Genomic DNA, 17,919 nt, shown 5'->3' with positions numbered 1-17,919 from the left:
TGCATTTATCACATGTGAATCCCCTCATCAGCGACAGAGATAGATAAACGGTACATGTGGCAAGAGTTGCAAATAACAATAGCAGGAGAAGCCATTACTCACCGTGCTTGATGAAATATTCTTACTGCGGTTGTTTGATGAACTTGTGAAAAACTGGAGCGAGATAGAGGAGAGGAGAAAAGAAAACCAGTGATAGGTTCGAATGAAAACGCTAATGACAAGCTAACGAGTGCTAACGCTTTGCAGGTGTACTGCACTCACGGATATAAAATAAAAGTGAACGATCAAAGTTAATCTGATAAGATTGATCGATAATATCAGAAATATGGTGTGAATTAAGTTATATTTTACCACTTTAAAAAACAGAGAGTGATAGTAAGATAAAGATTCTAGAGAAAAAATAAAATAAAAACAGCTACACGGAGCTACGATTTGCTACAGAAGGCCAACCAATGTGACTATTCCCTGACTGATTTACATCACTCCACCACTCATTTAGCTTTATCAGGAAGTATATGGTGTATATGTTTCTCCTCTATGAAGTCCATGACTTCAGCAGACAGGTTGTAAATCTCCCTTGTCCTGCTTGCACGACCTGATGATGACGGTTCCACAAGTTTGACCAGAATATGGTCAAATGATATGAAGCACATATCCTTTCCACCTCCTTTTGGATAGAATGGTGTGTTAGGCTCATGAGGGTGGAAAAACTCCACTTCAACATCTTGATGATGAGCGTCCACAGTGACAGCTTTTGCTAACCACCAGTTCTGGTCATCAATGACTGCAAACCAATCTTCGCAATGAACTATATCAGCAGATAGATCTGTCACTGTCCCATCAGGCCCACTGTTGGTCAGTGGTTCTTGCTCCATTGGCTCTTGCTCACTTTCCTCCCGTTCCATTTTCTACATCAACATTGCCAAAGGACCTTTCCTCTTTTGCACTGGTATAAGGACTATCATCTTCGACCTGTACCCTGGGTGCGTTGGCAGTCAACTGGAATATTGTTGAGCTGAAACACTCGCACATCTGTGGCTCACTGCAGAAACAGGACAGTGATCTACAGTGGACTTCAGAGTCGTTTCTGTGTGTCGGTGTGACCTGGTGGAGTTTCCTTGTTGCAGGTACAGGTTTTAGTGGTTGAGAAAGAAGTGCATCATATGGCTGCATGTCAGCTTCAGTAATGATATAGAGCTTAGTGCTGCAGAGGCTTCTGCCAACCATCTCATGGAAGATGTTCCCGTTCACAATGTCATTTCCCCGCAGTATAAGGCTGTCTGCAGTCCTTTTCACAGTTCCTCCAATGCCGTCTGGGGCTCCCTTCCCATGTGAGGTGGGGAAGAAGTTCCAGGTTGTGCTCTTGAAACCTAGAGTTGGAGGGACACTGCAGAGGAGAGAAAAGTTTTTCTTGTTCTTGTATTTCTTGCTGGGTCCATTGCTGCCATTCAACATTGGTCTGGTCTTGCTGTGGTGTGGGAAGTGTTTGTTTGTGGAGACACCGGGTGCAGGAGCGCAGGAGACATGCCTCGCTTGTCTGTTAACAGCAGAAAAGTTCAAAAATATCCTCCAGTTTGCTAGACTTGATGGCACCATTTTCTCTTAGGACTCTTGAGGACCATTTGGAGATTTTTGTCACCACCGTCAGACAGAAAACCTGACGGTGGTGACGTCTGACGGTGGTGACAAAAACCTACACTTTCACATAATAAGGATGAGTTGTTCACATTAGCCATCTTGTTTCCCCTCTGTTGCTAGCTACTTCAGACCTCTTCTTAAAAAGTATAGATTCATGTCATAATCTAATCTAATATTTTTTATACAAAATAGATGGTGTTGATCGATACTATCAGAGATAAAATTGCAACCATTCAGCCGTCAGCTACAGTATCACATCAGACATTGCACTATAGACCCCCTGAGGAACAGTTCCACTCATTCTCTACCATAGGAGAGGAAGAATTGTATAAACTTGTTAAATCATCTAAACCAACAACATATATGTTAGACCCTATACCATCTAAGCTCCTAAAAGAGGTGCTTCCAGAAGTCATAGATCCTCTTCTGACTATTATTAATTCCTCATTGTCATTAGGATATGTCCCCAAAACCTTCAAACTGGCTGTTATTAAGCCTCTCATCAAAAAACCACAACTTGACCCCAAAGAACTAGTTAATTATAGACCAATCTCGAATCTCCCTTTTCTGTCCAAGATACTAGAAAAGGTGGTATCCTCACAATTATATTCCTTCTTAGAGAAAAATGGTATATGTGAGGATTTCCAGTCAGGATTTAGACCGTATCATAGTACTGAGACTGCTCTCCTTAGAGTTACAAATGATCTGCTCTTATCATCTGATCGTGGGTGTACCTCTCTATTAGTTTTATTGGATCTTAGTGCTGCGTTTGACACAATTGACCACAACATTCTTTTGCATAGACTTGAACACTTTGTTGGCATCAGTGGAAGTGCATTAGCATGGTTTAAATCGTACTTATATGACCGCCATCAGTTCGTAGCAGTGAATGAAGATGTATCCTATCGATCACAAGTGCAGTATGGAGTACCTCAAGGCTCAGTACTAGGGCCGCTACTCTTCATGCTTTATATGTTACCCTTGGGAGATATCATCAGGAAACATGGTGTTAGCTTTCACTGTTATGCTGATGATACTCAACTCTATATTTCTTCGCGGCCCAGTGAAACACACCAATTTAAAAACTAATGGAATACATAGTCGATATAAAAAACTGGAAGACGAGTAATTTCTTACTGCTAAATTCTTAAAAAAAGAGGTGTTAATTATAGGACCTAAAAACTCCGCTTGTAATAACCTAGAACACTGTCTAAGACTTGATGGTTGCTCTGTCAATTCTTCGTCATCAGTTAGGAACCTAGGTGTGCTATTTGATCGCAATCGTATAACTGCATTTTTCCATCTCAGAAATATATCTAAATTATGGCCTATGCTCTCAATGTCAAATGCAGAAATGTTAATCCATGCATTTATGACCTCAAGGTTAGATTATTGTAATGCTTTATTGGGTGGTTGTTCTGCACGCTTAGTAAACAAACTACAGCTAGTCCAAAATGCAGCAGCAAGAGTTCTTACTAGAACCAGGAAGTATGACCATATTAGCCCGGTCCTGTCAACACTGCACTGGCTCCCTATCAAACATTGTATAGATTTTAAAATATTGCTTATTACTTATAAAGCCCTGAATGGTTTAGCACCTTGGTATTTGAATGAGCTCCTTTTACATTATAATCCTCTACGTCCGCTACGTTCTCAAAACTCAGGCAATTTGATAATACCTAGAATATCAAAATCAACTGCGGGCGGCAGATCCTTTTCCTATTTGGCGCCTAAACTCTGGAATAACCTACCTAACATTGTTTGGGAGGCAGACACACTCTTGCAGTTTAAATCTAGATTAAAGACCCATCTCTTTAACCTGGCATACACATAACATCCAATACGTATCCAGGCCAGATGGTGGATCAGCACCTAGAAAGGACCTCTACATCCCTGAAAGACAGCGGAGACCAGTACAACTAGAGCCCCAGATACAGATCCCATGTAAAGACCTTGTCTCAGAGGAGCACCAGGACAAGACCACAGGAAACAGATGATTCTTCTGCACAATCTGACTTTGCTGCAGGCTGGAATTGAACTACTGGTTTCGTCTGGTCAGAGGAGAACTGGCCCCCCAACTGAGCCTGGTTTCTCCCAAGGTTTTTTTCTCCATTCTGTCACCGATGGAGTTTCGGTTCCTTGCCGCTGTCGCCTCTGGCTTGCTTAGTTGGGGTCACTTCATCTACAGCGATATCGTTGACTTGATTGCAAATAAATGCACAGACACTATTTAACTGAACAGAGATGACATAACTGAATTCAATGATGAACTGCCTTTAACTATCATTTTGCATTATTGACACTGTTTCCTAATGAATATGGTTCATTTGCTTTGACGCAATGTATTTTGTTTAACCTGACTGAAATTACGGATAAAGCGCCGATAGAAATTAGTGAAGCCGAGAAAGCGCTGAAGCTCGACGCGTGACTTAGGAATGGGCCAATCAATTACGGCCTTGACCTTAGCGGGATCCATCCCAACGCCCTCTGCGGAGATAACTGAACCAAGAAAAGTGACGGAGGAGGCATGTAAAGTGCACTTTTCAGCCTTTAGGTAGAGACGGTTCTCTAAAAGTTGCTGGAGTACGCGCTGGACGTGCTGAACATGAAATGGGAGTGACGGCGAAAAAATCAAGATATCGTCAAGATAAGCGAAAACAAAGATGTTCAGCATGTCTCTCAGGACGTCATTTATTAGTGTCTGAAAGACAGCTGGAGCGTTAACGAGAGCGAATGGGAGGATCCGATATTCAAAGTGCCCTAACGGAGTGTTAAACGCCGTCTTCCACTCAACCCCCTCCTTGATACGCACGAGATGGTAAGCGTTACGAAGGTCCAATTTAGTGAAAAACTTGGCTCCCTGCAAGATCTCGAAGGCTGATTCTTAATAGTTATGTCATTCAGCCCCCGGTAATCTATACAGGGACGCAAGGACCCGTCTTTCCTTTGAACAAAGAAGAAACCCACTCCGGCGGGGAAGGAGGAGGGAACTATGGTACCTGCGTTAAGAGCCTCAGACAATTAATCTTCGAGAGCCTTACATTCGGGAGCTGACAACGAGTATAGTCTTCCCCGGGGCGGAGTGGTTCCCGGAAAAAGATCTATACTACAGTCGTACGAACGGTGCGGAGGGAGAGAAGTGGCCTGGGACTGACTGAACACCGCCCGCAGATCGTGATACTCCTCCGGCACCCCCATCAAATCACCAGGCTCCTCCTGTGAGACAGAGACAGAGGAAACAGGAGGGACAGCAGACATTAAACATTCCACATGACAAGAGACATTACAAGAGAGGATAGAATTCTCTGACCAATTAATAGAGGGATTATGTTGAACTAGCCAGGGGTGGCCTAAGACTACAGGAGTGAAAGGAGACTGAAATATTAAGAAAGAAATGGTCTCGTTATGATTACCAGAGACGGTGAGGGTTAAAGGCAGCGTCTGACGCTGAATCCTGGGGAGAGAACTACCGTCCAAAGCAAACAGGACCGTGAGATCCTCTAAATCCTTGAGAGGAATATCATGTTCCAGAGCCCAGGTCTCATCCATAAAACAGCCCTCCGCCCCAGAGTCTATCAATGCACTGCAGGTAGTTGATGAGCTGGACCAGCGAAGATGGACCGAAAAAGTAGTGCAGGATCTTGAAGGAGAGACCAGAGTAGTCGCGCTCGCCAGTAGCCCTCCTCTTACTGGCGAGCTCTGGCTTTTACTGGGCAGGAGGAAACAAAATGGGCCGCCGAACCACAATACAGACAGAGGCGGTTGGTTATTCTCCGCTCCCTCTCTTTAGCCGAAATGTGGATGCCCCCCAGTTGCATAGGCTCTGAGACCGGGCCGGCGGAAGAAGATGGTAGTGAAGTGGCGAGGGGAGTCACAGAGACTGTGGGTTCCCTTCCACAACCTCTGTGACGATCAAACCGTCTCTCTATGCGAATAGCGAGTTCAATCAAAGAGTCTACACAGGATGGAACCTCTCAGGAAAGAATCTTATCCTTTACCTCCGCGCAGAGACCCTCCAGAAAGCGCGCGAGTAGAGCTGGCTGGTTCCAGTCGCAGGAGGCAGCAAGGGTCCGAAACTCAATGGAGTAATCAGTAACGGATCGCTTTCCCTGAAACAAAGACGACAAGACCCGGGAAGCCTCCTCCCCAAAAACAGAATGGTCAAAAACCCGTATCATCTCCTCCTTGAAGTTCTGATAATGGTTAGTACATTCAGCCTCCGCCTCCCAGACTGCCGCTCCCCACTCCCGGGCCTGTCCGGTAAGGAGAGAGATAACGTAGGCGATGCGAGCCTTGCTCTTAGTATAAGTGGTGGGCTGGAGAGAAAAAACTACGTCACACTGAGTGAGAAATGAGCGGCATTCAGTGGGCTCACCAGCGTAGCATGGTGGATTATTGACTCGGGGTTCAGGAGATTCAGGAGCCCTGGAGGCGGCCGGTGGATCGAGGCGAAGATGTTGTAGCTGTCTTGAGAGGTCGGACACTTGGGCAGCCAGGGTCTCAACGGCATGTCGAGCGGCAGACAATTCCTCCTTGTGTCTGCCTAACATCGCTCCCTGGAACTCGACAGCTGACTGGATCGGTTTCGGAGTCGATGGGTCCATATCTGGTCAGATTCTTCTGTTAGAGTGGTAAAAGTGAGGACCTAAATGCGGTTCAACAGAAATTAGAGACTTTAATGAAAACTCAAATGATCTTCTGAGACAATAAGGCAAACGAGCAACCCGCAGAGCGGGCGATAAAAAAGAAAACAAAAATCGGCAGAACTTGAAAAAGGTCTCTTTGGCAGCAGTCTGGGGCTGTGTATATAGCGGCGACTGGCCGCAGGGCTCTCAGAGGGGACGCAGATAACGGGCTAACCGCGAGGGTTGGTACTCTCTCTGCGTCAGGCAAACTGGACAGATACAATGGAGAAAGCGATAAACAGAACAGGAAGGGTTAACAGGCAGGTCACAACCAGGACAAGACAGGACTGGACTCGAACTGACTCTGACAGGGAAGTAGTCTGCTTCTTACGAGAAAAGCTCAAAGAGAATCTGACAAAGGAGGCAACAAAAGCAGAGGGAGAAATAGAGGAATAATCAGAGGGAAAGAGGGAACAGGTGGGCAGAGTGCAAACGAAGTAGTCAGAGAAGATGAGAAACAGCTGGGAAACGAGAAAGGGAAAGTGAAAGTAACCCAAAAGACCAGAAGAGGGAGACAGAGTAAAAGGAAACAGGAACTTGACAAGACAAGACAAGACATAACATGGATTAACATTTCTGCATTTAGTCAAGTCAAGTCACCTTTATTTATATAGCGCTTTAAACAAAATACATTGCTTCAAAGCAACTGAACAACATTCATTAGGAAAACAGTGTCAATAATGCAAAATGATAGTTAAAGGCAGTTCATCATTGAATTCAGTGATGTCATCTCTGTTCAGTTTAAATAGTGTCTGTGCATTTATTTGCAATCAAGTCAACGATATCGCTGTACATGAAGTGACCCCAACTAAGCAGGCCAGAGGCGACAGCGGTAAGGAACCGAAACTCCATCGGTGACAGAATGCAGAGAAAAACCTTGGGAGAAAGTTGGGGGGCCAGTTCTCCTCTGACCAGAAAAAACCAGTAGTTCAATTCCAGGCTGCAGCAAAGTCAGATTGTGCAGAAGAATCATCTGTTTCCTGTGGTCTTATAATACAGGTCTTATAATGTATCTTATGGATACAGACTGGATCTGGTGGCTACAGTGACCTCGGAATAAGAGAGAAACAGACTAATATTGGCATAGATGCCATTCTTCTAATGATGTAGCAAGTACATCGGGTGTTATGGGAAGTGTTCCCGGTTCCGGTTTACCTAATTAATGCAGCCTAAAAATTTGGATATTAAAAGCATTTAGTAAGAAAGGAACTGACTTATATTAGCGTAGATGCCATTCTTCTAATGATGCAGCAAATATTTTGTGTGTTATGGAGCTTTGTTCCCATTAGGGATGCTCCGATGCGCTTTTTTTTTTGCCTCCGATACCAATATCTAGGGTTCAGTATCGGCCATTACAGATAATATACCAATTAAGCCCCCCCCCCCCCCCCATTTAAATAAATGTAGATTTATATCTCACTGATAATCACTTTTTTACAATCTATTAGATACAGACTATTTCATTATAAAGAAAAAAATAAACAATACATATGGAAAAATATAGGCCTATTCATAATCTATGGCAAAAAAATTATCATAACCTAGGTTAGTGGATAATATTAGTGCACAATAATTTTAAAAATTCAACAATTTAGTGAAAAAAACTTTTGAGGGGAACAAATACAAGTAAAAGTAAAAATGTATATGGTAAAATGTTACACATTGCTATTTGTATTATTATAAAATCCATTAATTAAAAACATGAATCAATGTATTTATATGCAAGTATTTACTATACAATTTTAAGCATATTTTTAATAAGGCAACAACATATGATAGATACGATAGGACTAAATTAATACAGTGCAGCAAGACGTGTTTACAATGTGTGCATCCGGTGTGCAGAATGATGCGCTTGAAGCTACTCTTTTCTATGCTTGTTTTTTTGTTCATACAGATACACGGTAGCAAGTAACTAAACAACAAATAACTCTGGCAAGAAGTTAAAGTCCTTTTTGCAAATTCATAGGAACACAGAATGATCTTGGAGAGAGCTTTACTGAGCTGACTGTCATAACCGTACACGACCAGGGTTTAAAAGCTGACTGACAGACACAGCAGAGAAAAGTTTGTGTTCATGTACATATTCATATGTAGCTCACATTAAGCCCGCGGTTCTCTATTCCAGTCCTCGCACCCACCAGCTCTGCATATTTTACATGTCTCTCTCTGTTAACACACCTGATTCAGATAACCAGCTCGTTAGAAGTGAGCTCCGTGCATGAACTGTGTTCCCATCGGCATGCTCCCTACTCCCTGAGAGGGGAAATCTGTTTAAGTTTACCTCACTTCGGAACATTCATTCACGGATTTGCACTGTGCAATGTCTTCACACATGGACAAGTGTAACATATACTTCTCTAAATAAATACAATTTAAATTCACATCTCACACACTTGAGAGTGCACTTTGAATGTAACATACCCGTTCACTTAGAACTGGAATCATGGCAGAATATCCTGTGATTTTCACTTCGCAAGGCACTTATGTTTGAATAGAACAAAAGTCTGAAGCAATAAGAGAAAAGTACAAAACGTGCAGAGCAGGGGAGCGCAAGGATAACTGATCCGAGAAAAATGGCAGGATCAGAGCCGATGCCCGATTTGAATATCGGATCGGTGCATTCCCTAGTTCCCAGTTCGGGTTGACCTAATTAATGCTGCCTAACAATCCTTTAACGGATTAGAATTATAGAAATGAGTTAGTGTGTTATATGTAAGGCAGGTTAAAGAGACGGATCTTTAATCTAGATTTAAACTGCAAGAGTGTGTCTGCCTCCCGAACAATGTTAGGTTATTCCAGAGTTTCGGGAGCTAAATAGGAAAAGGATCTGCCATCCACAGTTGATTCTGATATTCTAGGTATTATCAAATGGCCAGAGCTTTGAGATTGTAGCAGACATTAAGGACTATAATGGAATGAGAGCCTAGTATACAGCTGATATGTCCTATAAATTTTTTCTGACAGAGGGAAACAAGATGGATTTCTAGTTTCAACATTATTTAATCTTCAAACATTCTAAAGAAACAGTAAGTATTCACTGTATACAAATTGACCAACATTTGGTTTTCCACCACTGAGAATAAGTAATATTTGAAAATCTGAAAATTGAACCTCTTTGAGATCCCCCATTTCTCTGTGACTGAAAGATGAAGGGCCTTGAGCATGAACTACAATCTAAAATCATATTGCAATTTATGTAATATTTCTTAAGTTAAAGACACACAAACTTTGGAAAAGGAATATTTATGGCACTCAGGTATGTTCAATGCAGTTGTTTTGACAGAAGTAAACAAGATATATCTCTAGTTTGGTAACACTTTACAATAAGGTTGTTTTAGTTAACATTAGTTAATCCATTAGTTAACTTGAACTAACAATGAACAACTCCACTGTTCAGGATTACTAAATATTTTGTTAATGTTAACTAACACTAACATAATTACTAATGCATCTCTTTACATTAACAGATTAACTAGTTAATAAAGTGGTTAATGCATTAGTTAAAATGAACAAAAAATTAACACAGCTGTTCAGCATTACTTAATATTTTCTCATGTTAACTTATTAATATATTAATGCTTCTCTTCACATTAACAAAATAATTAGTTAACGTTGGTTAATGCATTAGTAACCATGAACTAACAATGAACTATGCCTGTAGACAGCTTTATTTAATAAGCCTTATTTATATATAAACTGCATACAGTATATACACAGGTTTATTTAGCAGCTAACACACACAATGGATAAACAATACTATCTTCTCATTTAGGAATTGATTTGGGCTATTGGTAAACTTGGAAACCATCTAAACATCAACTGATAATGCTTCTCATGTTTTAGACTGTTTATTAACTTGACTTACCATCAACAAAGCATTTACCGTATTTTCCGCACTATAAGGCGCACTCGATTATAAGGCGCACCTTCAATGAATGGCCTATTTTAGAACTGTTTTCATATATAGGGCGCAGCGGATTATAAGGTGTATAGAATAGAAGATACTGCAGTCAAACGTTTGACTGGGTTTGCGTTATGCATCCATTATATGGAGCTGTGCTAAAGGTAATGTCAACATTTTGACAGAGCGCGTTGATCCATACTGTCATTAGAGAAAATTAAAGGCTTTTAAGTGTGCCTTATAGTGCGGAAAATACAGTACTAAGGGAATTTGTGAACCTTATTGTAAAGTGTGCACTAGTCCAAGATTAACTAACATTTAACTAACATTTGTAGACTGTTTATTAACATGACTTGACCAAAGAAGGACAAACATGTCAAAATAAGGACAAACAAGACTAGAAAAGGGGGCAAAACACGACACAGACAATCCAGAATTCCTACATTAATTTCCCTCTACTTGCCGTGGATCTACATGGGCAGGGGTGGGTGGGAACTTGGGAGGTGGCTCAGGAGGAGAAAAGACAACTGGGAGGGGGCCAGCAGACAGAGTCCATGGGGTGAAGAGGAAGGAGGAGCAAGGGATGTGACAGGAGGGAGTAGGAGCAGGCAGTGCCATGTTAGACCCAGGCCGCAGCCATAATGTTGATCCATGGTGGAGCTGATCATCAGTGATGCGCTAGTTGATCCGAAATAAGCGGGTGCCTGCGATCACCCACGGTTACCCGCGGTTACAAGTGATCCAAAAATATTTTTTATGATATTCGTGTCACGGTCGGTCGGGTCGTTTTAAATAAAGATGAGAATTAAACCTTTGTAATTTATATAGTACTAGACTCAATTTTGAAATACATAGCCCTACACTTTATTGGCTGAATAACTGGCGTGAATAGAGTGACCACCTGTCCCGCTTTACATTGTACTGTACAGCAATTTTACCCTTTGTCCCGCCTCATGCAAATTGAGCATCTGGTCACGAAAAAGAGAAGCTGGACTTTTAACAGAGAATGGACCGCAACATACTCTTGGTTAAGACCTGTAGATGGCGAAGAAGAGAGAACTTTTTGCATTTTATGCAAAAGCAGTTTTTCTGTGGGACATGGTGGAGGATACGACGTGAAGTGACATGGTTCATGTGAGTACCACAGAAAAAAAGCACATCATCAAGAAACATGCAAATCAGTGCAATCGTTCTTCAATAAACCAAATGAACCACAGGCTGAGAAAGTTTCGGCAGCAGAAGTGACGAGCATTTATAATGCCGTACATCACACACATTCATATCGCTCTACCGACTGCAGTAACAAGTTAGCCTCAGTAATTTTTCCAGATTCTGAAAGAGCTAAGAAAAAAGCTGTAGAAACTTTGGGTGATATTTCGGGTCAGGTAGTGTCTTAATCTTTTAGTCGGTGAGTTTAAAAAGAAATCTAGGCATATATTACAGAAAGCTTGAAATGTCTACTTTTAAACGAAAAATAAATTATGTAATCCATATGAAAAGTGCATTTCTCTCTGGCGTTCATGGCAAGTCCGCATCGTCAACTTCATCTTTGCAGTGACACAGAAAACACCAGTTTATTACTAAACAATTAAATGTCTCCTTGCTAATTTAGATACATTCATAATCATTACTTTAACCGGTTCTTTGTGGCAAGCTTTATCTGTGCAGTCATAACGCTTATTATCCTGTAGGCTATAGCCTATTTAAGTAATTACATTAATATAAAGGGGCGACGCATTTAGTACATTTACATTTATTCATTTAGCAGACACTTTTATCCAAAGCGACTTACTGATGAGGACAGTGGAAGCAATCAAAAACAACAAAAGAGCAATGATATATAAGTGCTATAACAAGTCTCAGTTAGGTTAACACAGTACACCTAGCATGGGATTTTAAATAATATAATATAAAGGAAACAGATTACAGGTCTAAGCAAGCGAACAACAATGACATGTATGCAATAGAGTACGAGACCAAACGCAGCACGTCTCAACACAGTAAACAAACAAGTGTTTCCTAGCAACGACAACTGCACTAAACACTAATGAGACAAGAAATAAATACACTTACGATCTGCTTTTAACTCCCGCTGATTTAACTGCTTCTCACAAAGGGTATTTCTTTACACTCTCTTGGCTGGCGCTTGAACACACTTTACTGTTTATCACAACAAAGGTCTAAGCAAGCGCACAACAATGACAACATGCGATAGAGTACGAGACCAAGCGCGGCACGTCTCACAGTAAACAAACAAGTGTTTTTTTCAGTACTTAAAAAAAAATGCAGGTCAGGAAGCGGGTCAGGTACAATATTTTCTTTTTCTTTTTTTGCGGTCTGAGTAGCGGTTGGGTTAGTTGAAAACGTCGGTCGGGTGCGGGTTGTTTATACATTGACCCGCGCATCACTGATATATCAATATATATATAGATATATATATATCTATATATATATATCTATATATATATATATATATATATATATATATATATATATATATATATATATATATAGTACAGACCAAAAGTTTGGACACACCTTCTCATTCAAAGAGTTTTCTTTATTTTCATGACTATGAAAAATGTAGAGTCAGACTGAATGCATCAAGGGCTATTTGACCAAGAAGGAGAGTGATGGGGTGCTGCGCCAGATGACCTGGCCTCCACAGTCACCGGACCTGAACCCAATCGAGATGGTTTAGGGGTGAGCTGGACCACAGACAGAAGGCAAAAGGGCCAACAAGTGTTAAGCATCACTTGGGGAACTCCTTCAAGACGGTTGGAAGACCATTTCAGGTGACTACCTCTTGAAGCTCATCAAGAGAATGCCAAGAGTGTGCAAAGCAGTAATCAAAGCAAAAGGTGGCTACTTTGAAGAACCTAGAATATGACATATTTTCAGTTGTTTCACACTTTTTTGTTATGTATATAATTCCATATATAGTGTTGTCAAAAGACCCAGTACTTCGGTACCAAGTCGGTACTAAAAAAATTTAAATGTGACGGTACCAGGCTTCTTTAAGTACCGGTAGTACCGAGGTCCCATTCAAACCCGGTTCAGCGCTATGATTATGAGAAAACGAGGATGGAATCTCAAAATCCAGTCATGAAAATGAAACTTACATTTTAATATGGACAGTCATGGAATTTGTCAAAGTTAGCATAAATTAATCAAATAAAATCTCCATATGGACCAGTTTCTGGTAATGTTAAGCCGCAAAAGTTGTTTGAAATATGAATCCGTGTTCTGCGCGTCTCTGTGTGAATTAATGAATGGCAGAGACGTGCGGTTTTGTTTACTACATAGACTGAAGCGCATGACGCTTGCATTTATTTCAGCATCTGAGCTTCAGAGTTCTCTCTCCATCATGCAATCTGAACTTTTCAGTTCATCTCAATGGACGCACAGCGCACCTGTATTTGATGCCCTGTAAACTCTATGTGAAGGCGCACGACTCACCGTCGCTTTACTGATAGCACTGTTTCTCACACATGCAAAGAGAGAGAGAGCGAGAGTCTTACCACGCTGAATCGACACGCTATATGTAAACTATTCTTTGTTGTCTTCTCCTGTCAAAATAATGGAGTTCATTTAGAATTATTCATATTCATTTTCGAACAAGCAGAAGACATACCGGTTTCTCCGGTAGTGGGCGGAGCTAATGCGCAAATGACAATTTCATTGGCTGGCGCTGATCTAGTACCGTCCCTGTTTTGATTTCAGCAAATCAGTTTGACCGAACACAGACAACGAGATTAATATTCATGAACCCAGCAGCTCATCAATTCATAGTGCATTGAATACATTAGTATGATAGTAGAATTACTAGTAGTATTATATTTTAAATAATAATTATGATCTATTACTTTTTTTTTTTTTTACAAAAACCCTCAATGACCAAAAATATCTTAAGCATCACCACCAGTCTTAAGTTCAGTTAAAATGACAAATATGCATTCATTAGGCCTAAAAGTTCATTTTTACATAAAGGCATTGTGCTAGAAATATAACTATTATTTAGTAAAATGTATGTGATACTGCTACTACTGTTGAAAAAATTTATAAAACTTTATTTTTTTAAAGAAATAAATCACAATATTTCTTCCATGTTTTAATTTTAATAGCAAATCCCCTTTATTTGCCAAAAATAAAATGTTTAAATTTCATAAATTAAAAGACAAATAAAATTTGGGTGAAACTTGTTTACTGTTTTTCATAATTATATAACTTGTAGAAAACTTTAAACACAATTGTAAATAAGTATAAAGAATGGCATTGGTTTTATTTTTAGCGCTAAAAAGTAATTTTTTTTTAATTAGCATATTTTTGTGTTTTGCTTTGGTACCGAAATTGGTACCGAGAACCGTGGATTTTCACTGGTATCGGTACCGAATACTGAAATTTTGGTACCGTGACAACACTATCCATATATAATTCCACATGTGTTAATTCATAGTTTTGATGCCTTCAGTGTGAATCTACAATTTTCATAGTCATCAAAATAAAGAAAACTCTTTGAATGAGAAGGTGTGTCCAAACTTTTGGGCTGTACTGTATATATATAAATTTATCATTTTTAACCTTAAAGGTTCTGTATGTAAGTTTTTGCCTCTACTAAAGCTTAGCAATACCATAATATGTTACATTTATGAAACATGCTAAGTCAGGGCTCCAAACGGCGAATAAAATGGTCGCATTCAGAACCAAAAATATTCAATTGTGAGTTACAGTAAGTTTTTGCTGAGTTTGTCACTAGCGACTAGGCCTATGTATTTAAATGTTATCACTTAAAAGATGGGATCGCAAAACAGGAAAAAGGCATTACATGCAATTTTTTTGATATGTTTGCATATTAAGCTGAGATGATGTGCATCAAACTATTAGTGGAAAAAGAGTTTCAAACAGTCCTCATCTCTGCTGCACAGCAGCTCTGCTGCACACCTGCTAAACGCAGCTCAGTTGTGCAGTGTGAGAGAGATCGAAATGACAGAGACATGTGAAGTGAAAGTGCAGAAAAGCTATTTTGTGCACAACTTGAACTAACTACAAATGCTAAATCTGTCAGCTGTGTGGATATTGGCAATATCATTAACAATTCTCATTTACATTCATTACTAATATGGCTTCTTCTGAACAAGATCTTAATCTATGCTGGGTTCTGTTAATGTGTGAACTTTATTATTTGAAGTGCACTTGCCATCTAACAATCGCAAAAATATTTATTTATATTTATTAATTTGTTAATTAAAAAATATATCAGTTTTAAAATTATTTAAAATTCATAACAAAATACAAACAAATAATACAATTTTGTTTTGGCACTCTTTAGTCTTCAGTTCAAGCAGTAAGTGAATCCTGGTAACCGTTCTATAGTACTATACTATGCAGTACTACTATAGTAGCCTACATAGCGAACATGAGTTAGCATCATAAGGTAGGCTATTTTATATTTTATAAGTTGCCTACAGTACAACTTATGGAAAATGGAAAACGAAGCTTGTAAACATTCCAATGACTTTTACCACAGGATAACTATTCGGTGTCCATAAGCTCATCAGTTAGCTAGAAAATAACTATAAAGAGGAGCCTTTTGCTAATTTATGCACTGTTGTATTTTAATATGTTTACTTAACCTGTTGTCTACAAGATTCAACTCCTACAACATTTAATTTATTCTAATTAAGAAAAACAGACTGAAATAAAAGGTGCTTAAAAGATTTTTCAACGAACCATTTTTGGTTCCACATAGAACCATTCAGTTAAAGTTTCTTTAAGAATCATCTCTTTCTCAACTTTTTATAATCTTCATATATTAAAAGGTTCTTCATGAAACTATTTAGACAAAAAAAAGGTTATTCTACGACATCGTGAAGCACCTTTATTTTTAGGAGTTTATGACAACATTTAGAGGATGCATTGAGGAGATGCCGAAACTACAATCATTGGCCAAGAGATGCTTGTGGTCCATGATATTGGTACAGATTCTGTGTAATAAACAATAAGTGACATTTAGTTCCCACTTTAAGTGAACCTTAGTTCCGAGGTCATCTACAAGATGAATTTAAATGTTGATAGTCAAGAAAAGATGAGACATAAACATGACGGTATTATTTAAAATGTTAAAATGTAAATAATAATAATAATAATAATAACAATAATAAAAAATAAAAATTGTTGTTGTTAATGTTTCTTCCTAAAAAAAATTATTTGGAACCTAAGTTTTTTTCTTATAGGAGCCAATGGCTCGGCTCCTTACTCAATTTTTTTTTGTCTGAAGCCCTGTAAGTTACCATAATTTTTATCTGAAAAACAATGCTACAGTATGTTATTCTCTTTTGAAAATATGCGTTCTGGGACAGAATGTCTGTCTTTGTTTTGGTCTGTGTAACCCGCCCACTGCCAGTTTACCTAATGGTATCTGGGCACCCTGGGTTGCCAGTTGCCGGAAAATACAATTCATTTAATTTCATTATCATCATGTGCACTCGTTCCTGTTGGTGTCATCAATCTGGCAACCAGTGTGTGCATACAGCTGTCATCCAAACTTATTTATACAATGCATTTTTTATTTTGGTCACACATACAGACCTGCAGACCACTTATGTGCACCCATGGATTAAGGCTTTGTTCACACTTTTCGTCTTTTCAAGTCGAAAAAACTTAAACTTTTCTTTTAAAAACGCCTTTTTTCAAGTGCCTTTTTGACAGCTGACCAATGACAAGTGAGTAGCAAGTTGTTTCCATAACAACAAAAACAACAAGAAGCTTTGGATAAGATAGCTGGTAGATAGATTGTACTGGTTTCGGAACACAAGGAGTTGTATGATATGAGCACAAAACTCTATCTATTCTAAAATATGCTGCAAACTGTACATCATACAACCGGAGTTCCTGGACTAAATTGTTATAAGCACCATACAGTTTCCTATCCAGTATAATGTTGCGCACCCATAAACATCATTGTGAGCTGACACAAACACACACAAGGAGGTTTTTTTTTATTACGTTTTTCTCCCTCCATTGTCACACAAATATAGTCTAACCCCAAAGCTTAAACACAATCTCAGAGATCATTCATGTTCTTCACTCTCTGCAGGTTGTGGGACTGTGGTTTTGGAGAGGACGGCTGTGCTGCTATTATTTCAGCCCTGAGATCAAACCCCTCACACCTGAAAGAACTGAATCTGAGCAATAATAAACCAGGAGACTCAGGAGTGAAGCTGCTCTCTGCTCTACTGGAGGATCTACATTGTAAGCTGCAGAAACTACTGTGAGTGTCATCATCACTTAATAATTATAAGGTTTTGAGTAAGAAGTAAAATTACACAAATACTCTGTAAAAAATTTTTACAAAACATTGATTTTTTAAAATATTTTCTTTAAATTGTCAACAAATTATCTTTAAATTAAATACTTGGCTGTTTTTTTTTTTTTTTAGTATTATGACAAATTACAGTATTTCACATTTTTATACAGAAAAAAATAACTTTTTTTTACAGTATTTATCAGTTTTCATAAAAGGATAGTTCACATGAAAACTCTGTCATTAATTGTTCACCCTCATGTTGTTCCAAACCCGTAAGACCTATTTTCATCTTCTGAAAACACAAATTAAGGTTCTTGCGCTTCTTTGCCTTGTTTCTCAATTCATGCACGCTAGACTTACCAAAAGCTTCATATGACTTGGCGATC

The 17,919-nt window shown here is 39.3% G+C and overlaps 1 protein-coding gene across 1 annotated transcript in view; it reads left to right on the top strand.

The window, feature by feature from the left end:
• The window catches only part of LOC132160152 (NACHT, LRR and PYD domains-containing protein 3-like), a 99,294-nt gene that overhangs the window by 29,911 nt on the left and 51,464 nt on the right, over positions 1 to 17,919 (top strand). The window contains exon 5 of the mRNA XM_059569889.1: positions 17,324 to 17,497. Coding sequence (XP_059425872.1) covers positions 17,324 to 17,497 — 174 coding nt within the window. The remainder of the gene's footprint in view (positions 1 to 17,323; positions 17,498 to 17,919) is intronic.

The sequence above is a fragment of the Carassius carassius genome, chromosome 16 (assembly GCF_963082965.1).
Source record: "Carassius carassius chromosome 16, fCarCar2.1, whole genome shotgun sequence".
NCBI lineage: Eukaryota > Metazoa > Chordata > Actinopteri > Cypriniformes > Cyprinidae > Carassius > Carassius carassius.
The sequence above is the reverse complement of the archived record's forward strand: the minus strand, read 5'-3'. Positions and strand labels throughout refer to the sequence as shown.